The sequence below is a fragment of the Fundulus heteroclitus genome, chromosome 13, assembly GCF_011125445.2.
Source record: "Fundulus heteroclitus isolate FHET01 chromosome 13, MU-UCD_Fhet_4.1, whole genome shotgun sequence".
In the NCBI taxonomy this organism is placed as follows: domain Eukaryota; kingdom Metazoa; phylum Chordata; class Actinopteri; order Cyprinodontiformes; family Fundulidae; genus Fundulus; species Fundulus heteroclitus.
In genome coordinates, this window is record NC_046373.1 from 30,492,673 (window position 1) to 30,519,739 (window position 27,067).

General features: G+C 40.3%; 1 protein-coding gene across 7 annotated transcripts in view; it reads right to left on the reverse strand.

Annotated features, from left to right (window-relative positions):
* The window catches only part of ptprua (protein tyrosine phosphatase receptor type Ua), a 328,377-nt gene that overhangs the window by 56,886 nt on the left and 244,424 nt on the right, over positions 1-27,067 (reverse strand). For 4 of the 7 annotated variants that reach the window (XM_036145582.1, XM_036145581.1, XM_021311117.2 and 1 more), the window contains 3 exons: positions 17,135-17,207; positions 13,840-13,916; positions 3,042-3,078 (listed from right to left, as the gene is read on the reverse strand). In XM_036145582.1, the coding sequence (XP_036001475.1) occupies positions 3,042-3,078; positions 13,840-13,916; positions 17,135-17,207 (187 nt within the window). Of the gene's footprint in view, positions 1-3,041; positions 3,079-8,152; positions 8,171-13,839; positions 13,917-17,134; positions 17,208-27,067 lie in introns of all 7 variants that reach the window. The other 3 variants (XM_012853466.3, XM_021311111.2, XM_036145579.1) reach the window with 1 other exon arrangement.

The window sequence follows — 27,067 nt, forward strand, 5'->3', positions numbered from 1 at the left end:
ACCCAGTGATCTATCTTGAGAACTATTTGCATTCTGCTTTAAACATTTCTTAAATTGCTTGGTATTACAAAGCCACTCTAACAGCAAATGAGTTCCCCAGCAGCCGCTGTTGTTTAGGTAAATCCTGTCTAACGCCGCCTCAGCTTATGGCCCGCATTAATGAAGTTCTCGGATCACAACTGGTCCAATAAACCTGGGGGCATGTCTACATGAAAAGGGAGCGAGGCGCGGGCAAGGCTTAAAAGAAATGATGAAAAACTCCCAGATAATGAAGACACGTGAAAGCCACGGGGATGCAGAGGGCAAAAAAAAAATACCATGTAACCTTATCTCTGCTGGACAGACACTTTTAATAATATCCCTGAGCAGAATGCATCACTCTTCTCTTTTCTTCCCACTGACACAAATCAGTTCCTTTTCTCTCTCCTGGTTTTACAACTTGTCAGAATTAGAAAAGTCTTGGCTAAGCCCCCCTAAATAACACTCTTGCGTTTAGCCCCGTGTTGCAACGCCGCAGAAGTACCAGAGACTCCGAGGCAAAGGGAGTGCGGCTTTGCTCACACCCACTTTTTATATTACCGCGTCGGTTTGATCCCAGCTAACCATCCATGCTGTGAACTACCCTGATGCTGGCACCATACTGTAATCCTTTAGAATAAACTTATCCGTTATTATCAGAGTTCTGGATGACTTTGTTTAAATGGGCAAACTGACGAGTGGCGTTAATATTTACGTGAAACATGAGATCAGCAGGGATGTTTTTTTATGCGCAGAGCTTGAACTGACTGAAGCTCACAGCATTAAACAATGTTCTGCCTTGGAATGAACGGCCGCTGTGAGGTAACGAAAGTTGGCAACATCTTGAACAGAAACAGTCTTATATTTCGTCTTGTAGCCTGAACCTGGCTTTTTATGTTGTATGGGCACAGCATTTTGTTTCTAGTGACTACTGTCTTAGTTGGAACTAGCTACTTCCTGGTTATTAATGTCACATTTACTCTTAAGCTAACCGTGTTTTAGCTAAAAATGTGTCTGTTAACCTATCAACTGCAGGCTTGCTACCCAAGAATAAACCTGAACAAGTAAATAGATAAAAAAAACAGATTATTAGACTTGTGCTACTCTATGAATAACAGAAGAGAAGTGGCCTTTAATTGCCACTTTAGGAAGTTTATATAGTTTATATAGTATGTATATAGCAGCTCTCAGAGCTGCAACATTTATAAAGCGGATAAATAAATAACCGTGTTAGCCTGGCTTATTTGGAGATCAAATGAGCATTATTTACTAAAAGGAGTCCAACTTTACATGCCAAGGAAAAAAGGCAGATGGGCAATTTGTAATATGGGCTTTGCAGTTTGGCCCCCATACACCAGCATATCTATACCCACGTTTCTCAAGTACTGGCGCCTTTTGAATGTTCTCTGGGACTCCAGAAGTTATTTCTCATTAGAGGGATTTATTTACTTATTCATTGTTTATGCATTGAGGGATGCTTCTCTTAAAGGGCTCCTGCTGCTTTCTGACCGACAGTTTTTAGAGCTGCTGCATGGCGCTTAAATGCTTGTTTTTTAGCAGCCCGCATTTCAGCCTAAGCAGCAGCTCCTGCCTGTGTGGAGCACTTTTTCCAACATAGCAGTACCTTTGTAAATAACCATAAATACCGAGGTTTTCTTTTTCTTTTTTTGCCACACAGCAGAAATTTATCATCAGAGCAGGTAATTAGATATTTCTAACATCTTATGCATTGCCTACTCTCTGTCGCTGTAAGGTGTGCAGTTGCTGATATGAGGTCTCTATGATGATCGACGCATTGCTTCTGCAGCATTTTGCCCATAAACTCTTTTTCTTGACAATTTCTTTAAGCCAGATCAAAAGAGAGTCAGCAGGATGGAACTGACAACGCCGTTCATCACGAATACCTGGTGTGTACACTCAGAAATGAAAACTGTGAGGTTCTGCACACAAAGCCCGCCCTGGCTGTGTGCAGCTTCCATTAAGCAGTAAATCTGTGGAAGTATCTGCGTAGCTATCAGGGATGCACTGCTCTCCTGAGGGCCGCACACAACCTTTAAACCGCAGCGGACCTGAGGTCTTTATAGCGTCATTAACATGATGTAGAGGCCTCCAAGAAGGCTGTTTGCATCTTAAATTTGCAGGTATCTTTATTCCTCCTATACTGGTGCACTGGCTAGATTAGGGGCTCAAAACACTATTGATCCATCTTTTTTTTTTCAAGGTTGTTCTCCAAACTGATGCCAAGAAGGTACTGGGATGTTGCACCTCTCATCATTGCATTTGGCTTGTTTAAAAAAAAAAAAAGGAAATCTTCTGGAGCATCTTTTGCAGTCAAAAATGTTTGCTTTCTAGAAATGTTTTGGGCAGTGTACGAGTTTCTTGAGTCAGCCCGGTTGTTATCTCCGTTGTAGAGAGCCAACGGGTTTGACGGTGACTAAAAAACGCGTCTCTTTCTACCTCTTAGTGCACCTTGATCTAAACGTGCTGTAACAGCAAAAATGCGAAGGAGGCCGTCGTTTTTCCGAGGTTCCTTCTAAGAAGTGACAGAACTGAGACCAAAGTACAAGACGGGAAGAAATCAAAAGCGAGAAAAACAAAAAAAAAAAAAAAAGCTTGCTCCCTGAGTAAACACGATTAGAGCTAGCAGAGCTGTCTTTCTCTCCCTCCTTTTCTGTCGTCGTTTCTTCCTCTGTGCAGCCGAGGGAATTCCAGAAGTGCGGCGTATCAGTCTGACATCAGAAGGTCTGTGCGCCGCACACGCAGATGGAAGGGAGGAGAGACGTGAAAGCGGCGCTTCGCAGACGGCGAAGCCCGACCGTCCTGTGTCTGACAGATTCTTAGCGGAGTTCTCCTGTTCGCCGTGGGAGACTGACTGCTCAAAGTTGAAACCCAGATGCAGGTGGAATGCAACAAAGGCGGCTTCATGTTTATGTGTTAAATATTTCACAAACTGATTTTCTTAAACCCGATGAGCTGCAGGGTAAAATAAAATAATAAAAAAAACAGTTGAGCTGGGTACTCACCTTGAGTGGCAATGAAGTGATTGGATCTCTGGTAACCCTGTGTCAGAAAGTGGGGAAAAAAGGTCATAATTACTAGAGCACATGATGAAATGACACTGATTTATTCACAGTTTAATAGTCTCATAGCAGAACCTGATTTTGCTGCTCAGTTAAATGTCGGTTCTGTCTTTCCCCAACAATACCTCTCATGGAACTGATCTATTCTATCAACTGCTAACACGCAATGATTTCTGACCCACCAAAACGGCTCTAGACGACCTTCAAGCTTGGATTCTGAATAAAGGATTACAAACGCACAGATGAGTGTCAATAATTCAAGTAGACTCCTCATCAAAATCTAAAAAACATGAGAAGCATTTCGCATTTCAAGCTGCTGGAACGAGACCAGGTTTTAAGTGGAGCTTAAAAGTGCAAAAAAGACAAATCAGGAGCAAGATACTACACAAACACAGTGGGCGAATGATTGAAGACGGCATAGATGGTCAAACCTGCTGTTTATCAGTAGATTTAGAGTTTAAAGTTCTTAAGCCATAAAAGCCCAGACAAAAAGAAGTAAAAGTCTTGTGTACTTGTGTTGAGACATGCTTGATGTGACTGTGTGCCCAGTAGGCGGTCGGTACATTTAGCGAATCTACATTCTGGAACCGAGGTCTGCTTGAGTAGAGCTTACTTGCCATTCATGGCCATACGCTTTTAACAAGGTTTAAATTAACACACACGATGGTTTAGAAGAAGGACATTATTCTGCCAGGAGACGTCCTTTGGCACACGGGCGCTGTCCACTGCAGTGTTATCTTAGGCTACGTTCACACTGCAGGTCTTGATGCTCAATTCCGATTTTTTTTGTGAAATCAGATTTTTTTGCGTGGTCGTTCATATTTCCAAATATATGCGACTTGTATGCGATCTCCTGTGTGAACTGAATGCGTTCAACCTAAGTGACTGCTCTTCTCATTGTACACTGCAAAAACAGAACTAAAAATAAGTCAAATCTTCTTGAAATGAGTGCATTTGTCCTTGATTTGAGCAGGTAAATAAGATGATTTGCCAATGGTATAAGATTTTTCCACTTAAAATAGGAACAATTCATCTCCATCATCTTATTTCAAGAGCATGATGTCTAATTATCTTATTTTAGGGGTAAAGATACTCATTCCATTGGCAGATAATCTTATTTACTGGCTCAAATCAAGGACGAATAGACTAACTTTAAGAACATTTTACTTGTTTTTAGATCAGTTTTTGCAGTGTAGTCCGCTATGGGTGTCGTCTTTCTTCCCGCTTTTGCACAGCAGGACGCAGAATAGTGACGTTTGTCGAGTATCGGTGACGTACAGGTCGGATGAATGCGACCTGGCCGTACAGACACAGGTCACATTTGAAAAGATCAGATATGTATCGGATTCAGGACCACATATCCAAACGACCTGGGTCGCATTTGAAAACATCCGATCTGTGCTGTTCAGACTGTCATAAAAAGATCAGATACAGGTCGCATATGGGCAAAAAAAATCGGAATAGGGTCACTTCAGGCTGCAGTGTGAACGTAGCCTTAGTCATGGACCCAGCCTAACAGAGAGATGCCTAAGAGAAGCATGCTTTCAGATCCTTCAATTCAGCGCAGATAATTTGGTTTTGGGTCAACCACTTGACCTTTTTGTTCCCTAAACCTCAAGATCTTTGAAGAAATGTAAAATTACGCTCTTACTGCATCCAGTGTCTGCGGTGAAAGTGCCTTACGCGGTTGAGTGACTCAACTATCCCGCTTTGTTCAAACACAGAACACCTCTGCCATCAGGGGATCATGACCATAAGAATGCCAGAAAATGACATAAAGGCCACATTTTGTCTTTTTAAGGATAGGGTCTTAAATTTAATTGAGCTGACTAAGTTTAAATGCAGCTTTCAATAAGTAGCCCACTATTACTGTTTTATGCCATGCTGCTGCTTGTTCTTTGAGCATTTGGGAGCTCTGCTTACAACCTGGCAATAATCCACCAGCATGAAATGCAAATACTTGCTATTTCTCCTCCAATCTTAAGATTTTGATGAACAGCGTACTTCTCTACCCATCTCTGCGCAGATGGGGGTGTTGCACTTCTAAAGATGGCCCCGCATGCCAGACTCTGGCATGCGGCCAGAGCAGCTGATCAGAGCACCGCTGACAAGTGAAGGATCTTCAGCCTGGGGACTAACTCGCCCTGAATGACACTGATTGATTGGGCTGTCTCGTCTCTGCTCTGCTGGGCATTAGTGCAGTTATGATACAGTTTGCGAGGCCCTCCACCAGGTGAAGGCCGTGCGCCGAATGCAAAGACAGATCCTTCAAATCCAGACTGCTGCCCTGTCTCGGTATTGATAGCTAAAGACATTTCGAATGCTGGGGTTGGCCAGCGTTCGCACAAACCCAAGCATACCGCTGAATACATAGCTCGACCATGCCGTATCACAAATTAGATTCCATAACTGCCACATTAGGGGAAAGAAGAGAAGACTGATTGCCATCTTTATGAAAGCGTGCAGTGATCCCTACTCCCGTGGGTCTCTCTTGCCTCAGAAATTCTCAAAGCTGATCAGTTTCCTGTCTGTCACCCTGGCAACCATGTTTTCAACAGGAGGCAAGTAGAAGAAAAAACCATAAAGAACTTACGGTCAGTTGATGAGAATACAGTTAAAGCATGCTGTGTGAGATGCAAAAACAAAATAAAAAAACTAAAAAAAAAAAAACAAGAACGAAAGGTAAATCCTTATTTTCTTGCTGATCTTCTGCTCTGACTGCTGCAGCTTCATAGGGAAGAATCTGACCCGGGTGAGTAAATAGCTTCTTATTACCTCAGAACTTGTGCCCCTGGAGAAATTTTAATCATCTTCACTGAGAGCACTGGAGGACTTTGGGGGGAGTTCTAAGATCCCGTGTTCTGAGCAGATATAACACGGAGAACACCTGCGGGGTCTAATGTAGCTCTTTGTGTGAGTTGAAACAGATCCGTAGCAGAAACCGCAACACGAAACATTAAAGACTGCCAAAGCAAGCTGCTGGAGCAAAAGCAGGAAATTTTTACCCAAACTCCCAAAAGTTACGCTTTTTATGTCTAACCCTATTCATCCTTGTTTTCAGTTTCCAACACATCTGAAGTATTCATTGTTGTTATAAAATTTTAAGAGCCTCCTGCAGAGTTGTTTGTGTGGATGGAGAAAATTACAACTCAGATTTTTTTAAAGATATTTGTAATCCCTCTCTTGTAGTTTAGAGGAGCTGATGAATATCAAATGTTTACACAGCTGTAGGTATATTATTACAAATGATCCATATCATAAAGAGAATATATAATATATAATAATGGAATGACTTTCCAGTTCCTCTGAATTTTCATGACACAGAATGTATGTTTGTCTGTACTTGTGATAAGCTAAGACGGTTTTTCCCCACCAAAGCGGTTCCACAGTTAGACGAGGGCTGGTGCAAGCCCACTCTAATCTGGTCCCACAACAAACGTGGCAAATGATGCGTTTCCACAACCAGGTAAGTCTCTTTAAACATCCTGCAGGCAAATCTCTGATTCTCCCTAGCCTATGGACTCAGTCTATGCATCGGCTCGTTGCGCACATAGGGGCAGATCACATTTTGATCATATTATCAACGCAAACAGCTTTTTTTCAAAAATTGCCATCGTAATTTAAAAAGGCCTAATTTTCCCACTGCTGGTAGCTCTGTCCGCTTGCAGCAAGAAGGTCCTAGGTTCAAAAACCTGAATGGGGGGGGAGGCATTCTGAGATTGCATGTGCTCCCCTTGTATGCTAGGTTCTCTCCAGGTACCCTGGCTTTCTCCCACAGTCCAAAAGCATGACTGCTCTCTCTGTGTTGTACTGTGATGGACTTCCAACATGTCCAGGTTGTACCCTGCCTCTCCCCCAATAACCGCTGGAGATACGCACCAGCTCCCCTGCAACCCTGCAGAGACAGGCGAGTATAGATAATGGATGGATGGATGATGTGGAATTGCCAGTCTCTATACCTGTAAACGGTGCTGAAAACAGAAGTGGCATGCTGCATAAACACCAGCCATGGTATACAACAGGGACAGTCTTTATAAACAACCTTCATAAACCCAATGGAAACGCCACATGATTGCATGACAACTATGGGCCTTACATTTCACTTAGGTAGTTGTGCTCTACATGAGTCTGCCTCCAGCTGGTTAGTATTCCTAAAGCGGGGTTTTCTTGACCCCTCAAAAGGTTTGTGCCATGATAAAACCTGTTTAGTGGTAAAGACTAGGTAAGACTAGACAAAAACTTCATGATTTTGAAAGATTCAAAACAGGTCCCTCAGATTGGAGATTGCCTTTGTTCTTCTACTGGTTTGACTCATAAGGTCCCGTGAACATTTAGGGCATTCAGTAGGACCTAAAACCAACATGGCTGGAAACAAGCAAGATAAAATCCTGTAGATAGATTTTAGCACATTAAAGGGGACATATCAGGCTTCTCTGTTTTTCCTGTTCACATTGAAATCATTCAGTTGAATGATATCTACGCAGCTCCTTGATAGACTACGTTCAAACTTTTTGCATTCCTGGAGCCTCTAAGTACAAATCAAAATGTCTTTACGGGCTAAAAAATTGATTATGCATGATATGCCCCCTTTAAGGAAGGAAGTCCTGCCAATAACTATGAGTTTCATTAGTTGGAACTTTAACTGTGTGTCATGTTGTTGTTTCACTAGGCACTAAAATATATATTTTTTTATTTAAATGTTTGAAAAATGAGAGACTTAAATCTGGCCAAAGACTTTATTTTCTGTTTTTCCAAGTTCCACGTTACTTGAGTATATCTATGATGCCTGGTGTGACTCACGGTATTTCTGTTTGAACATGAGTTTTCTCCTCCTGGCATATCTACTGCCCTCTTACAGGAGCTCTGGGTGAACACTGCAGTCACATTGAAATTAAAAAGCGAGTGTTATAGGTGAAAGGCTTGGGAACACAAACTAGACAAGGGCAAGGACATCTAGTGTTGCCAGGAAAGAAGCCGTGGAGGGCTGGGAGGCACAGAGAGGGGGAGCATGGGATGCAGGGGTTATGGAAAGAGAAGAGAAGCAAGGTACTTACTTCCCTGTTTATCCGAATCTAAGAGATGGCAAAAATATTGAAAACCAGAGGGACAGGAAACAGAGAAAGAGAGAGAAGGAAGGTGAGAGAGGAGACAAGAGCTAGTTATTTTAATTATAGATCAGGAAAAGAGGGTGATGAAATGGATACAGAATAACATGTAGGACTCAGGACCTGTGAAAAGAATATTGTTTAGACTTAAAAGCCGACTTAGTTTTTCTTTTTAAAAAGAAAACAGTAGATTTAGCCTTTTTCCTTTTCTTAAAGGACATCATGCAGTGACAGTTTTAGAGCTACTCCATCTTCGTTTGATAAAAAATAAAATAAAACGCATTGCAGAAAATGTAGCCAGTGGAAAACCAATTGAAATTGTGAACTTCAAGTCCAGGTTGCATTATTTGATGGCTGGGATGGAACTGGAGTTTACGTGATTGCCTTTCAGTCTGTCTGTATTTTTGGACTGAATAGACATCTCTTTATTTATTTGTTTGCAAAGTGCCTTGGGACGACATTTTATTCATTTGTCATGATTCAAATGAATAAAAAATAAACTGTTTGGAATTCAAACTAAAATGTATGTCTTTATCAGAGTAATCCACATTATTAGTTTGTCACATAAAGTTTAAACATATTCTACATTTCATGTCAACATGTCAACATGTCACTTATCAATGGTTTTTATTATCATTTTTTCTTTTACGACACATTGCTCCATTTCTGAAAAGATCCACCAATAATTTGTTGATATATTTTTTGAAAGAACATGTTTTTGATGAATGTTTCGATCTCACTGTTTATCCATCTTGAGCAGATCTATGTGTAAGCCCACTCCACTTGCTGAGGAAAACCCCCACAGAAGAATGCAATTAAGACACAGGGCTCATGGGAGTTTAGGCAAAGGAATTTTTACATCACCCAAACTATCAGGGGCTGGATTTATCAGACAAAATTACTTTGCACTAGTCTTTGCTTTTCATGGCTGTGCTTCCTGTAGAATTTCAGTCCTTCGCATTTTTCTTGGACAGAAGTGGTTTCTTTGCTGTCCTTTGCTACAATTACACGCACTCACAATGGCCTGCTACCACGGCAGCTAGCTCTTCACTGGCTGCACTGGCTTAAAGTCCACTGTACTGGAACAGGTGAACCTTGGAGTTTGTTGAAGTTGTCCTGAAACCTGTTTTTTTTTTTTTTTATTCCTCAACATGACGTTGTGGATAATCTTTTAAACTGTTCTTATGGGTTTGGTGTTCAAAGCTAAAATTTTAATTACATGTGGAAACAGCAGCTGTGAAGCAATAACGCAGCATGCATTTCTTTGGTGGTAATCAAAGAAGATAATGACTCTAAACAACTACTGTCCAGTATTACAACAATCAATCTGCAAATTTGATTGACTAAAAGATTTTGGCCAGACCTTTTCCACAGCTTTATATATAATTAACCCTTTCAATTAACCCTTTCATGTACTGCGGTCACTACAGTGGATGGTAGTCAAAAAGACATTCTAGTGTTTCCTTTTTTCACCTCTGGAAAATCGCCAAAAGTAGAAATATTCTGTTCAGGTGTGATGCTGAAAAACTAGTCCATGCATTTGTTACTTCAAGGCTGGACTATTGTAATTCTTTACTATCAGGAAGTCCACAAAATGCAGTTCGAAGTCTTCAGCTGATCCAAAATGCTGCGGCAAGAGTTCTGATGAAAATCAACAAGAGGGATCATATTTCTCCAATTTTAGCTTCCCTTCATTGGCTTCCTGTTAAATCAAGAATAGAATTTAAAATTCTCCTTCTAACGTATAAAGCCCTTAATAATCAAGCTCCATCATATATCAGAGCTCTGATTACCCCGTATGTTCCTAACAGAGCACTTCGCTCTCAGACTGCAGGTCTGCTGGTGGTTCCTAGAGTCTCTAAAAGTAGAATGGGAGGCAGATCCTTTAGCTATCAGGCTCCTCTCCTGTGGAACCAACTCCCAGTTTTGGTCCGTGAGGCAGACACCCTGTCTACTTTAAAGACTAATCTTAAAACTTTCCTTTTTGACAAAGTTTATAGTTAGAGTGGCTCATGTTACCCTGAGCTACCTTTATAGTTATGCTGCTATAGGCTAAGGCTGCTGGAGGACATCAGGGTCTAATTTTCTCACTCTACTGATTTCTACTGTTCTCCAGTTTTGCATTGTATTACATTGAAATGACTGTCGTCATTTCAGCTTTTAACTTTTTGCTCTCTCTCTTTTTTCTTCATAGTAGGTACACCTGGTCTGGCGTTCTGTTAACTGTGACATCATCCAGAGAAGACGGCTCACCCGCTACTACCATCTAATGTAGAACAGATTACTGGATCAATGTGTGCTTCTGTGCTTTTTTGTTTCTCTTGTTGTGTCTCTGCTCTGTCTGCTGTAACCCCCAGTCGGTCGAGGCAGATGACCGTTCATACTGAGCACGGTTCTGCCGGAGGTTTTTCCTTCCCGTTAATGGGGAGTTTTTCTTCCCACTGTCGCTTCATGCTTGCTCAGTATGAGGAATTGCAGCAAAGCCATGGACAATGCAGATGACTCTTCCTGTGGCTCTACGGTTCCCCAGGAGTGAATGCTGCTTGTCGGGACTTTGATGCAATCAACTGGTTTCCTTATATAGGACATTTTTGACCAATCTGTATAATATGATTTATTTTGATTTTGTAAAGTGCCTTGAGATGACATGTTTCATGATTTGGCGCTATATAAATAAAATTGAATTGAATTGAATTGAATAGTGTTTGGTTGATGGTCTAGCTAAAAAAGAAACACAATTTGCCCATCCAAAAAATATATTAACTATAGATAAGAAAAAACCCATTGACATCTATCAGTTTTAAAAAGGGTTAGGTGCTCTGACACCGAACGCGTACAAGGCGAATGGAGCGAGGGATTTACATATTATCACTTTTTAAAGGCGCGATCAGGAGCGAATAATGGTCGGCGTTGTGAACGGCAAGTTTTGAGCAATGTGAATGGTGCAAATTGGGCGAAATAGTGCGCCCAATAATGCATGCTCTGTTATTGCTTCACAGCTGCTCTTTCCACAGATTTAACCATCTAAACTTTTCTGGCAATTTGCGTCACGATAAATGTGTTTTTTATATGTTACATATTTAGACAGTACAATTAGGCTACATTTCTATTGAGCAATGAGGGATTTATTGATTAATTGAAGCTGGCTGTAGTTTGTGTCCCACAGGGAGATCTGTTCCCGTGATGAGAAGCAGCAGGTCCTCAAACTGGGTCCTGGACAGACAGAAGTACCGCTACAAGCCACCATCATCAAGACACAAGTCAGGTGGTGGTACTTGCCAAACCGGAAGCATCTCTGGAGGATCTGGTGGACTCAGGAGTGCCAACGGCATTTTTTTTCAGCTTTCCAGATTATGTACAGCAACATGACTTGCTCAGTAAAATCCATCTCCGCCACAGTGAGTTCAACAGACAAGAGGAACCAGCAAATGGATGGACGTTCCTCCTATTTGATGATGAGGTGAGCTGGGTGAAGTTCCACTGCCCTGTCCGCACAAATTGTTTGCCGGAGAGAGGCGAAATGTCAAGCGACCAAGGGCAGGCGACCAACGTGAAAAATCTGCCTTGTTCTCGTTCGGTATGAACGTACCTTAAGGCTTTGGGATTCCATCAAAACACAGCGAGTGTTTATCCCCAGATGGAGAAAACACGGAGTAGTGTCCAACCTTCTCAGGAGTGTCTGCCCTACCAAAAATACTCACACGTGGACAAAACACCCAGAAGATCACAACCTAACCATAATAATATAGAAAGCCCTCCAGCCCTCACAAGCCCCAGTTAAGGTCAGACGTTCATCATCAAAATTAAATAATGGCATTAATGGGAGACTTCCATGTGTACAACCAGTATTGACCAGAATAACCAAAAGACTTTTGGGGACAAAAGTTTAACTTCATAGAAAGTGAACACCCTGCCAAAAACACTGTTAAACACAGTGTCACAGAAAGATAAACATTATATACGCAGGGTTTTCTGGGGCTCTTTTATGTCTTCAAGACCCAGACGATTTATCATAATTGATGTAAAAAGTCATGAGGGAAAAATGCAGACATAATTTCGAATCTTTAAGCTCTAGCTCGCTTAAGTTACGCAGCCACACAAGGATCCAGCAAGCCCACCTCTGAATGGCTCTCAAAAAAGGTTTTTGGAACGGCAATTCAGTACCTGAATTAAAAATAAAACAATCTGTGAATAAGACTGGCCCAAAATTCCTCCGCAGTGACATAAAAACTTGTTCTGTCACTGCCACACCAACTATTAGCTTTAGGTGTTCAATCGGTTGTCTATTCAAGTATACATCTTGCACCACTGTCTGTGTTTTATCTAGAAAACACTTCAACAACAGCCCCTGTTTGCCGACAAAAAGATTGATGTTAGAGTTTAACTGGTATTTTGTTTAACTAAAACTAATTTCTTTGAAGATCTGTTCTAAGTTACAGTTGGTGTCTTTGTTTTGGAAAGGCTATAGTGTAGTACATGAAAGATGTGATAAGGGAGATAAGAATACTGTATGTGAGTATGTTGAGGATTTCCAACCGACAGAGCTGAAGGACAAAAGGAAGTAAAATATCAGAAATGTGGACGCTCAAAGGACATGCTTCAGAGGGAAGATAGTTTGAGTGAGCTTTTAATTCATGCAAATTCATGCAAGGACTTGTATGCAAAACACATTTCTCTCAACACCAGAGCATTTGGCCATGCCTGTGCATAAATTGCACTTAGAGTAAATGTTAAATCCTGTTTATCACTTACAAGAGCTCAGGCTGACTGCTGTGCCTGAATGCGGTGCTGGAGATGACCTGACTTTACTTTGAGGACAAGACAGCAGACCAGTGTGTCCCAGCCTTGGTCTCTTCTGTACATAATTTGGAACGGTTTGGCAGCAGTGATGTGTGGCGCTGTAGATGGCTAATTAATTACACAACGGTCCTTAGAGCTTGCACTCTAATGGAGCACTTACGGAGCACTAAAGGGGATAAAGTGGCCGCACTAAACACGGTGGGCTTTCCTCGGCCTCTTCTGCCTACTTCCTCTTTTTATTATGAACATTATGAGAAACGGCATTCAGAGATAAGCTCCTAATACCTTAGCACCCCCCGGTCAAAAACAGGGGGAAGAATACTGAGTTGCTGCCTGGTTTTGATCATGAGCGAGAAGTAAAGCTCACAGCCTGGTTTTCAGATGGTTTTGGTCATTGTAATGCAAAGGTTTCAGATTGGATCTCATGAGAACGCCGACTGCTGCTGGCACTGAAGACACTGGCAAGAGCCGGGCTGTAGGTGAGATCAGAGCATCTCAAAGCGGATGAAAGCCTCAGCAGAGCTGCACTCCAGCCTTTTGCAGAAGCATTGGGGTGAGTCACGAGCCCCGCTGCTTTGAGCTCCTGGGCTTTTATAGGATGTCGGGAATTTCTGTGATAAAATCTGACCAGAAAGCCCATAAACTGGCACCCAGAAACATACTGCTACGTTGTGGGCGTAGCCATTACAGGATGGTGGAGATGGAACAGCATACGGAGGTGTTCAGTGAAAGGTAAAGGCTTGGGTCAGCCCTAACGATAAAGATAGAAAGCAAAAACAGAGATAGAAGACGAAGAAGCGGAGCAGGTGGAAAATTAAGAATTCAGCCTTCCTTACATCTATGTAGTTCGCATTGACGTAATCTGAGCTGGGGTCTGCCAGGAGAGAGTGGAGCTTGACTCGATGCCGATCAGCTAGAATGGAGAAAGACAGGCGTCATCATCCCGAATGCATATGATGGGTCATTATTTCAAACAATGTGCTTGAGTGCATTGCTATGTCATTTTCTGGAAAAGACATCCTTATTTTGTTTTTCACTCCAGTTTCACATTCGCATCCAGTCACATTCAAAACCGTGTGGAAACAAAGTTAGTACTCCGACTATTCCTGGGTCACACCACAGTTGGCTGCTGTTCAACTCGATCTAGTTTGTCCTTACTGTAACTCTTGAATTACTCTAAATCGTAAACACAAACCAAATACTTGTTTGGGAACCCTGTTGTGTTTCACATGGCTTACAAAGTTGTGTGTAACTGTAAAAGGTAGTTGTTTCTCTCCACTGTCACCACATGCTTGCTCGGTATGAGGAATTGCTGGAAGGTTATACTCCATGCTCCATGCAAATGGCTGATTTCTTAAACACATAATATTTTCACCAATTGGCTCAGTGAAATGAGCTAGACTGCGTTTATAACTAGGATCAATTTGGAACGTATGTAATTGAATTTAAAAACGTCTTTATCCTCATGCTGAACTGACTCTTTCTCTCTGTATACGCAGTGAATATCGACCATTGTTTCATAACATGCTTTGAGATGGCTTAACATGATTTGGCTGAACTGAACTGAATATAGCTGTTCGGGTTTTCTTTGTAAATGCTTTCAGATGTCAGTTATTGCAATTTGGCACAATATAAATGAAACAGAATTTAATCTAGCATTTAAAAGTTTCCATTCGTCGCCCTCCCAGATGCACACTAAATTGTAGCTGCTGTGAGGATCCGGTTTGGAACAGATGCTGGACTGGGAGAGGGAGCCGTGTGCCGCAGAGAGTCAGCGCAATTTGCTTTGGTAACACCCTGACCATCGAAAGCGGATTCAGAAAGGAGGGATATAGGCCAGTGGGGAGAACTAGCCGGGATGAGCGAGAGAGCGCTCACGGCACCTGAGGTGAAGGGAGGAGACGATCTGGCAAAACAGGAGCTCAAGACATGAATGGAACAATGTCTGAGCCATGAAAAGGTGGGTCTGTCTTCCTTTTGTAGCCAATCCCTGTGGTCACATGACCTCTACCTGATCTGGTTTTTCTATGGCCGATCCATTCATTGAAAGAACTCTGAGCAAACAATGGCCACTGTCTAATACAGCGAATATGTTTCTTTGACCTGAGACTTGATTATTTCTTCGGAAAAAAGCAACCACGGCAAAGTAAAGTCAAATTAGTAAAAGTGTAAGCTGCAGCTACAGCTGTTTAAATGTGACAGATTTGACAAGCAACACATACAGAGTACCTGACAAGTTGACTATATTTAGGCGCCTGCAAGAAGACCGGCTGGCACACATTTTAAATATCAGTGAATACCATGATATGCAGCAGGAACACAAAACTGAGTTTTTATTGCTGTCAAAGCTCTATGTTTTTTATTTATGTTGTCCCAACTCACCCAGGCTAAAAGTGAAACGAACCCAGGAGTGTTAACCGTAGCGCTCACAATATCTAAATTGGCTAATGCTCTCCACAAGCCCACCTCTTGCCCCTGAGGAAAGTGGTTGTCTCCTTTGGCCCAGCTAACAATTTGTACACAAATTGAACAATTTCTGGGGAGCTTTTGCTCCCCTTAAGCCAAATGTCCTTGCAAAGAAAAAGAAAAGACAACCTTTTCCTCTCGATCTAAGCAACGTCAAAAATAGCTGAGGAGTGAAAGGTGTAAAGCCGTCCCCGTGAAGAGAGGACGGCCGGGCTGAAGAATTGCCTAGCTAAGACCGACTTTTAAAGTTTCTGTTTATCTTAAATTTGGGCAGGATACCAGGACTGAAGCATTCAAATTTTGGAATCAGGATACAAACAAATTAAAGAAAGCCAAGAGTTCTCTCACTGAAGAACCTTGTAAGGAATTTTGTAATTTGGTGAGGTTTTCCACAACTTTTTAAAAGCTTCAGATATGAATTTAAAACTGACCTTACAATAATCAAAACACTTACCAAAAACCTTTGTTGTAAAGATAAATTTGAAGAGCTACCGTTGTGATCACAGTCAAAGTTTAAAAAAATTAGACCTGAACCCACAATAAAAAGTGAAAAAAAGAAACGAGTTTAAAGATGAGCCATGTTTGATTCTCTTCAAGGTCTGCTTTGAATTTTTTTTAATATGTGATATTTGGAGGTTACAAGTGGTTGAAATGCTTCACCTCTGATTGGGTAGAAAAAAGCCCACATCTGCCAATCTTTGTTTGGATTTATTGAAGGCATTTTGTTGGTATGAAATGGGAGAGCTCTTCCAAGCACAAAGGAAGTATGTTCAAAAGTTCCAGTGCAGTAATTCTGCTCCTAGATGGTTTCTGCAGGTTTCAGTAAATTGAATTTAGGATTTAGCATTATCCTCTCAAGCCCATTATGATCAAAATTCAGATTTAGCCTAAAACTTGTGTCTTCATCTTAATTCCCTTTTGCTTTTTTCTGAAAACTAACTATATTGATCAGCCTTTAAATCTGTTTGTTGTTTCACTGCGAGAAAAAAAAACATTTTAATGTATCAAAGGCAGCATGTGTGTCACCAAACACTACAAATTTACATCTAAAAGAAATATTTTTATCTTCCTTGCCTGAAAATGTAGATTTTTGGAGAGTCAGGGTTTTCATCCAACAGAGATGATGATGAAGTTTAATAAAGTTTTGACAACTTAACTATTATAGTAAATATTAGCAAATATTAAGAACATAAATATGTATAAGGAAGTTGTGTCTGACTGTATATAGTATTTTGTAGGCTTATAATTGAGACAATTAGATTTAATTTTTTAAAGACCTCAGAAAATCTGAAATAAATAAAAATGCAGGTTGGTGAAGACTTTGGTGCAAATCCAGTATTAGTTGCAAAAGCCATCAAAAAAGTTAAATAAACTGAATAATAAGCCCAAAATCATTGAATCAAAAGTTAAATTATGAATTTTCATTAAGCAATCAATGTTATATATCTAAACCGTAATTAAACTTTTTTTATTTCCAATTGTTTTATTTCAATTTCTTTAGCAAATGCTGCTCTACAAAGAGTAAAATTGTTAATTATGGCAGAGAACCTCTATTTTTAAATGTTAGTAATATCAAGGCCTCAGTGAGATAGAGTGGAGTCTGCCAGGGGCAGGGCCAACACCTCTTCCCTGTTAGTCTCTATTCAAGCATGCAGAAATACTCACGGCTGAGTAGGCTGTCACGTCGTCCTTTGGTCTTGTCTTTCTTTTTAGTGGCATCCCAGCCGTCAAAAAAACTCTGCAAGATAAAAAAAAAAAAAGTGCAATTGAACTTACAGCGTGACAATGGCTGTTAGCGTTGCTGCTAATAGACCGTTTCCGACCGCTTTCACATGAGAAATCTGAGAGAAGGTTTTGGAACAATGCCTTCAGTCTGAAGAAAAATGAGCATACAGAATAGAATAAAAATCATATTGATAGATATCCATAATTATAAGAAAATTCAACACATATTTTCAGTGCAGTCCTGGCCATTTTATGCTGTATCTTAATGACCTATTTTTTTTATGAAAAACACAAACACTGAATTCAAACTCAAAGCTTTATTCAGCCGTTTTACCAAAACTGTGAGTTTTTAAAAAAGAAAGCATGCTATCTGAACTCTTTGAAGAAGGTGGAGCTTGGTGACAGAGCGTTCCTGGGTCTGCGTTGTGATTGGTTGGGAGGATGTAGACTGTAGTATTAACCTATATGATCAGCTAGAATGCAAAAGGAAGGAAAATTGTTCTTCTATTGAAGCTTTTCTTTATTCTTTTTTGTATTGCACCACATCTCTATCGATCGATACACATTGTTATTAACTTGTCGTTCGGCCCTACTTTAGTCGGCTTAAATTTTTGCATGAGTCAGGTTTTAGAGAGAGAGGAAAAAAAGAACAGATAAAAGTAACGACAACAAACTGAACACCATGTGTCTTTGGAGCACCTTGAAAGTCCCCATTAGATGGATTTTGCTAATATATTCCCGAGTGTTACCCGAAGGTGTGATGAGCTTCTGAATTAGAGCCTCTTGCCAAGTCATCAGCAGACATCTGCCACAACAAATCACGGAGAGGCTGAGACTCCACGTGTAGAGACGGCCTCGCCGGATAAAGCAGCCACCCTCCTGTTATACCTCGGCGATAAACTGCACAATTTGCGACAGCTGTTTACAGTATGGCCTCCATCTACAGAATCTGCTGCCGCTGCAATATGAGTCACCAAATCTAAATTGACACTAAAACCGAAGGATGAACAGCACAAGATAAAACTGAAATGTTTATAGCCTGGCACCTGGGTGGGCATGAATAAAGCTGTGCCGTATTCCTTTGCGTTTAAACGTTTTTTTGTTTGTTTTTTTTGTTTTTTTCTGATAAGTTCTCATGTTAAAGCTCGTGCTCTCCAGTCTGCAGCAGGTTGATGCCCCCAGAGGCTGGAGGTGCCAAACTGGAACAATCAGATCAGGGAGAGCCGGGTAAGGCAAGCTAATATGACATATCAGTGTCATATGCAAAAAAAACTTCATCTAATGTTGTTTCATAACCCTAACTCTAGTTACAAACTGAGTAAATTTGATGAGAAAATGTGCAGATATGAAAAACGGAACTAAGTGTACTTATCAGTTCCATGCTTTACTAAACAGCAGGATGCAAGTCAAAATCAAGGTAAGTGCATGCATGTCACTTTTATTTTCAAAAAAACAGATTAAATAGAGAGATATTTCAAAATATAAATAAGAGAAAAGAGTTAGATTTAGTATCTGCATTTGCATGCAGAACATGTAGAAATTATGAAGACAGCTATATAAAATTAATAAGCTTTTTACCAGCTAACCTATAAACTAGAGTTGGTTCTAAATGTAACAACAGCACCAAGGTATTTTTCATTTTAGCATTTTTGTCAATCTTAAAACTAATTTATCAATAATAAATCAAATTAAATAAATCAATGTTCTTAAGGATCATCTCATCATTTGTTTATGAGAAAGCTATCCAAAAATGGCCATGTGTAAAAAAATATACACAGCCGCTTTTATCTATAGTAACAGGTGGCTGGGCCACCCTTGGCGGCAGAGTTTACAGCAACTGACATTCAGTCTTCGTCATCCCTGCGGAGGAAATTTGGCTCAATCTTTGATGCTCCGTTCTTCCTCCACCACTGTCTCGATAAATCCTGAACCAGCTCTGGCTGATCACTTTCTCACTCACTGCACCCAAGCCTAGTTTCTGTCAAACCTGTAGAATCAAGAAATCCCTTCAACAGAACCTGTATGACGGCATATAAAAAAGCTAAAAGATTGAAAAAATATTGTAATAACATTTACCAAAAAAGAATAATAGAAATAAAACATATAAAATAAACAGTCACTAAAATTGATGAGTCTGGGCTGAGTTACAGAAATGTTAAGGCTGTAAGTTTCCAGGAGGGGACTGCCAACCAAAATTAGTCCAAGAACACGGACTTCTCATTCCCAAAAGAACCCAGAACAAGACAGCAGGTCTCACTTGTTCTCATTGAATCATGAGCAAGCTGATAAAAGAGTCTGTAAAAATTGCAATGATGGCAGAGTAAGAAAAAAAACAACTGCCAACCTAAATGAACAGAAAGGCCAGCCTCATTGTTTTCATGTCATCTTTAAAATCCCCCAAACTTCTGGAGGTGAGGAGACAAAAGTGGAACTTTTCATGCATCGCTGTACGTTTGGCCATAAAACTAACACAGCCTTTCAAAAAAGAACATATGACATGATCTGGGTGTTTCTGATCAGTAGGCCGTTTATTTGGAGTTCTCCTTTCCACTGAAACAGCACATACAAAGGCGCCAAATTCCCTTCAGAAACCTAAAAAAACATCACCCCACACTTCTTGTCACTGGACCTTCACCATCTCCTCTCTGCTCATGTATCATCAGTGAATAGGTCAGTGGACTTCTACAGTAAAACTCTCAAAGACCTACTAGATCAACATGTACCTGTTAAAACCAGAACTGTTGTTACTTGTCCAGCTCCCTGGTTCGACAGCTGGTCATGCCCACAAATGATGTTACATCAACTCTGGACTTGCTGTCCCAAACTGGCCTGCCGAGAGCATCAACATGGCAATGCAGAGGCCCTCCTTGAAGCACGCTGCAACTTCTATTCCACCTTCATCAAAAACAGTCCTGGTAATGCTACGCAACTTTTTATTCCAATGTAAATGGCCTCCTCTAACCTCAAACTTATTACAGAAGAGCTCTGCAATAACTTCAAGGATTTTTTTTTTCTGCACAAAAATTCATACCACCCGGACTGCTCTGACAAACACGTCTGTTACACCTTCAGACCTTCATAAATTACACCAATTTATGTGTCCCAGGCTAAGTTTCCTCGACCCCTCCATTGCGTTGCATCAGTTTCCCAGCAAGAGGTCACTGGCATCAAACAGATGTAATACTCCGCCTGTGCCCTTCATCCTTTTCCCACAGCTCTGCTAAAAACAAACATTTCTTTCATCAGTCCCCTGACCACATCCATCATTAACCTTTCCTTCCAGGCTGGCATTGTTCCACCTGCCCTGAAAACTGCAGTCATCAAACCTCTCCTCAAAAAGCCCACCCTTAATTCAGAAGACCTTGGCAACTACAGGTCTATCGACCACCTTCCATTCTTTTCAAACGTTCTGGAAAAAAGTCCTTGCAGACTGCATACACAGTCACTCTGCTCTCAATAACACCTATGAGAATGCCAGTCCAGCTTTGGCTCTACTTGAAGCACATAACTGTCCTGGTAAGGGTGGCGGCTGATGCTTGCTCTCCCTCCCTGCTGATCCTCCTGGACCTGACAGCAGCATTTGACTCTGCAGACAACAACATCCTCCTTCTTCGGCTTCGGAACACTAGCCTCGTGAGACCATCCTGATCTCGCGAGCTTTCAAGGTTTCACTCGCAGATCAGTCTGGCTACTCTCCGTTAAAGAAAATTTGGAGCCGTTCACCAAACGAACGTCCAATCAGCGTTGGCTTTGAGGCGGGTTGAGGTGTGACGCAACGGGAAGCGCGTCAGTTCAGTCTAAAGAACATGGCGGTTTCAGCCGATGAAACTAGCGTTAGCGTGGCTATCGAGCAAGTTTTATCGGAATTACAGAGTATTTATTTGCTGAGCTAACGAGTCTTTACCTGCAGCAGCAAGAGTAGCTTGGCTTGTGGTTGTATTTTCGTCGTCGCTCTGTTATGAGCGACGACGAATCTGATTGGTTCATTTGGCCCGTCTATCACCAACATAGGCCAATCAGCTAACCAGTATTTTCGCCCCTTCCCAAAGTTACTTCAACGGAAGGTTTCCAGATGGATATGCGGAGCAAATCTATCTGGCGGAGTCAGGTAATCGGAACACCAGACTGACTGGGACTGCTTTGGATTGGTTCTGCTCCTAGCGGTTAGAATATTTCCCCACTGGGGAAGCCGGGTCTCACACAGTCACCTGTGGGGTCCTCCAGGGCTCAGTCCTTGGCCCCACTCTGTTGACCCTCTACACACTTCCCCTCGGTCGAATCCTCTCTCACCACAGGATTTAATTTGTGACACAAACGACACACAGCTCCATATCAAAACGGACACACATCCCTCTGTGACTTCACTATCATCAGTCTCCGCTCTCACAACATGTCTCGAGGAGGTAAAAGCATCAACTTCAACGCTCTCCAACTAAACACCTCCAAAACAGAAGCCATGTCAGTCTGTACCTCTCATCACATCCTCCATTTCCACCAGAACAGACATCTTCCCTTATTCTTCTACAGGTACATACCACGTAATTAGATTTGACCCTCAACATACATTTGAACCACCTCCTTTTACCATCTTAAAACATCTCTAAACTCCGTCCATTGCTTCTCTTTATCCGTTGCAGAAAAACTAGTCCATGCTTTCATCTTCTGAAGAGTAAATTGCTGCAAGGCACTTCTCTACGGACCATCAATCAAATACATTCAGACTTCAGTGCATTCAGAACAGTGCAGCCCGGATCCTAATGAGATAAAGGAAACATGAACATATCACACAATTCTCCAGTCACTCTACTGGCTCTCTTTATCACTCTGTATTGGATACAAGGTGTCTGTGCTCACTCAGTGCATACATGGCAATGTTCCATCCTATTTCAAAGAATTAGTTACTTCTCAGCCATCAACAACCTCCTCCTCCCCGCCCCCGGACTAAACTGTGCACCATGGGCAACAGGGCCCTCTGCTCTGCGGCTCTTCATCTACGGAACTCTCTTCCCAAATATCTGAGGGTGCCACAGACTCTTGAACACTTTAAGAAAGAACTGAAAATATTCCTTAAATATTCCTTTTATTTAAAACATCATACAGTATTTAATATACCTTGTTGGTTTTAGTACTTTTTTATACTCTAGCACTTTCAAATATCAAAATGTAAAGTGTATTACAACCATAATAATAATAATAATAATAATAATAATAATAATAATAATAATAATAATAATATTGCATATTATTATTATTATTATTGTTATTGTTGTTGTTGTTGTTATTAATAATATTTACTATTATTATTATTATTATTATTATTATTATTATTAGTAGTAGTAGTAGTAGTAGTAGTAGTAGTAGTAGTAGTGGTGGTGGTGGTGGTGGTTGTGGTGTTGGTGGTAGTAGTAGTATTGTTATTATTACTAGTATTATTATTATTATTATTAATACTATTTACTATTGTTATTATTATTATTATTATTATTATTATTATTATTATTATTATTATTATTAGTAGTAGTAGTAGTAGTAGTAGTAGTAGTGGTGGTGGTGGTGGTGGTGGTGGTGATGGTGTTGGTAGTAGTAGTAGTAGTATTGTTGTTATTATTACTAGTATTATTATTATTAATACTATTTACAATATTATTATTATTATTAGTAGTAGTAGTAGTAGTGGTAGTAGTAGTAGTATCATTGGTATTATTATTATTATTATTATTATTATTATTATTATTATTATTATTATTATTATTATTATTATTATTATTATTATTATTATTATTATTATTCTCACTACTAGAAAATCCTTGATGAGAATGTCCAGCTATCAATTTCTGTATGACCTTAAACTCAAGCTCCATTGGTTTATGCAGAAGGCTAATGATTGACTGCACATCAGCAAGTCCTTTTAATGGCTAAACAATAAACAGATGAAAACTCACTATTGTCAAGTAAAAGTCTGCAGTTTAATCTGGATGAGACGCAGTGACCTTAAAAAAGTTGTTCAGATTGTAAACCCTCCGATAGGCTGAAAATTAAAGCAATTCTGCAACAAGGAGTGTCTCACGTTTCCTCCACAGAACTGTGAAAGACTAATTCAGTTGCTGCAAACCCTGCAGCCAAGAGTGACACAAGGAATTATTAGATTCAGGGGGCATTTCTTTTTCTTTCTTTTTATTTTATTATTTTTACACACGGCCATGTTGCTGAGATTAGTTGGTTTTTTTTGTCTTGCTAAATGAAATAATAGTTTGAACACTTCATTTTGTTTTTAGTACAACGATATCTGTCTGCTATGAAAATTATTTTGTAGGGAGTAGGGCCGTTGAATTTAGCCAAAAATCTAAATTGTGATCTATTTCAACCATAACAGTGACTGCGATTTAATTTAGACTTTTCTCTGCATGAACCACGAGCAACAAAATGTAACCAACAAACAATTCTATCTATTAAACAGTTTCAGCAGTACTTCATGCAATGGTGAGATTCCTGAATGTTTCTGTTAAAAAAGTATGATTATATTAACTCTAAAACAAGTAAGAAAATTAGATTATCCCACTGCTGCGACTCTCTTCCCTTCCATGTGGAGGCAATCCCACTTTAAAGATAATTACCAACACCTAAAGGACGTGTCTTATCCATTAATTGTTCTGTAGCTCAAAATTGTATACCTCAGTGATATGGAAATTGTGCTTTTTTTTAAATTGTGATTATATTGTAAATGCAATTAACTGTCCACGCCTGGTAAGGAGGGACATTTTTCAAAGTGCTTTAGTTAACATGACCAAGCCCATTTTTAGCTTAAAAATTAAGCAGCAGCAAACACTTGGGCACTTCTTTTTAACAAACACAACTAATAACATTATTTACAGTATGCCAGCTGTAGTTATAAAAGACAATAAAAGAGTTCAAACTAAACCCTCCACCGACTGTTTGTGTTAACGTTTGTATCAGCTAACCTTATTCCTGCAGCAATAACTCATAAACTGTAACATTCACAGGGCTCCCTTCCATTGACATAATCTGGTAATGTTTTTTTATTTTGTTTTTTTTTGGGACTACTTTTTTCCATACACTATACCCTGTGAAAGTGGCTTTTAAGTTGTTTAAAAGCCAATTCCAGAAAAATACCCTTCAAGAGCAATTTAAAATTTTTGTTCAACATTTAAACAATTTACAGTTGGACATAACCAGCATGAATTCAGCAGAGCAGCTGGTGGATCAACTGTAATCAATTACTGAAGTAAATACAAAGAGAAAGATGCAGTTTTGGAAAAGCTCTGACGGAGTCATCTGGCCATCATAGGGTCCATCCAAGTGCGACTTTTTGGGTAAGGACTCTTTCGCCAAAGCAGAAGTGCATCAGCAGTTGTCATGAGAAGCGCTGTCTGAATAGTGCAATCAGTAAGGAAGGAATCCCACAATCCTTTGCCTGACAGGACGTATCAGCACAGCCCACCTCACAGAAATTAACAAAAACATCCGGACAGAGGAGAGCACGCACTTTGGTGTTTATTTTGGGACCCGGGTTTGACTCTCATCATCCATGTTTCTGTCACGTAATGACGTCGGAGTTAAAGGCTGTTTGAAATTAACACAGCAGTCCAAAGCTCCTTTCCTAACCACGAGCTATAATTAGAGGTATTTGGATAGAGCCATAATTCCCTAACACTGTAATGTTTTCCCTTTTATCCTGATTCTAAAACCTCAGTATTTGAATTGCAAGACTTCCTTTTCTGTCTAATTAATTCTACCCACTAACAGGTACAGCGATGAGCAGAATCAGTCTTATTTACTAACTTATTTACTGCACCTGATGCACCAACGAATAGAAAAAAAAATTGTTATCTGTAGGCAATGTTCAGTTTAACCACTTCATAATTGCGCACAGCAAAAACGGATCTAAAAATAACTAAAATGTTCTCAAAGTTAATGTATTTATCCTTGATTTGAGCAGGTAAATAAGATTATCTGCCAATGGAATGAGTGTTTTTGACCCCTAAAACAAGATAATTAGATATCCCGCACTTGAAATAAGATGATGGAAATGAGTTGCTCCTATTTTAAGTGCAAAAATCTTATTCCATTGGCAAATCATCTTATTTACCTGCTCAAATCAAGGACAAATACACTCATTTTATCATTTCTAGTTCAGTTTTTGCAGTGCGATTTCTGGCTTTGAGTGGAACATTTTTAACATCCGAGATTATCTAAATAATTGCTGTCTGATTTACGTGATAAAGAATCCAACACTGCTTCTATGGTGGGTGACATGGCCACTGAGTGACTACCATTAATTTGCTAAAATTCACAGTTTTGCCTCAGAAGCACAACAAACTGCGTATCCCCCCACCCACCCAGGGCCCGACTCCTTCAGAACAGGAGGCCCCGCCAGACATCTGATCAATGGCAGACCCAGCAGGCCCCGGTGGGAAATAAGGGTTATGAAGTCTGACGGCAGAGTACACGCTGATCTCCTTCATCTTGTTTATTTCTCCAGGCGATGGGAGGCTAGAGTGCCGCGTGAAAAAGCGACCCATTTATTGATTTCGGTAGGGGGAATTTGTTGGGCTCGCGGGGATGGCTTAATGAATCGAAAAAGTGCATTTTGCTTTCCTGCAGGTGGAGGTGTGAAAAAGACTTATCACAACTGTTTGATCTGAAAGACTTCAGATAATAGTAAAAAAAAAAAAAAGAGAGAGAGAGAGAGAGAGACGTAGCAGGTGCAGGTGCTACTTTGGAAGGTCCAATTAGTCCACACAGGATCACACATTTCAGGAAACATCTGTGTAATGCAAATGAAGGAAACTTTATTTTCCTGATTGCTCATAAATGATCAAAGAAGAAGCTCTCTGATTGTTTCTGCTTCTTTTCCTTGCCGGCGTTATTAGAATACAGCGGAGGCTCATCCTGCAGGCTGGTTGGAGCTGCTTTGCCGTGTAAATCCAAGTGTTCTTGAGAAACTCGGAGCTTATGCAACAGCCTGCAGGGCCCCGCGCAAGGTCTCCACCAGCGAACTGGCAAGCTCAACTCTTCAAGGACCCGGCTTTGTGTGCTTTTGTCGAAAAAAAAGAATGCTGAAACTTGTTCAGAAACAAAAACGAACGGCTGCCACACTTGAGGCAATACAAACAAAGATCGCTCTTGTCTAGAGCTGGTGAAAAATCAGCCACGGCAAGGAGCACCACTGCGAGTATAAACAATGCATAATAAAAGTATTCTCATCCCTAGAACCTTTTTACATTTTGTTGTGTTACAACCACCGACTTCAGTGCATTTTGAGAGGAATATATGTTGTAGGACCACACACAGTAGAGCATATTTGTGAAGTGAAAAGAAATGGAGAAATGGAATTTAAAAGATTTTACAAATAAACATCTAAGGAATGTGATATGCATTTTTTTTAGCACCTCTTACGATGATGATCCTAAACAAAGTCTCATACAACCAATTGCCTTTTTAAGTAATTAGTAAATATACCCCACCCATATTCACTCTTTGTATACCATCAAATCCTATAGATTAGAACATTATTGAAAAGTTCATTTATTTCACACTGTAAAAAGGGAACTAAAAGTAAATACGACAAAAGTTTAGGAAACATCAATCTGTGGAATGAGTCCATATAATTTGTTTCACTTGGTGAACTGAGTTACAGCACTGCAAAAAGGGAACTAAAAGTAAGTAAAATGTTGTTGAAATTTGTGTATTTGTCCTTGATTTAAGCTGGAAAATAAGATGATCTTCCAATGGAATGAGTATTTTGACCCCTAAAATAAGATAATTAGATACGATGCACCTGAAATGAGATGATGGAGATGAGTTGTTCCTATTTTAAGAGCAAAAGTCTTATTCCATTGACTAATCATTTAA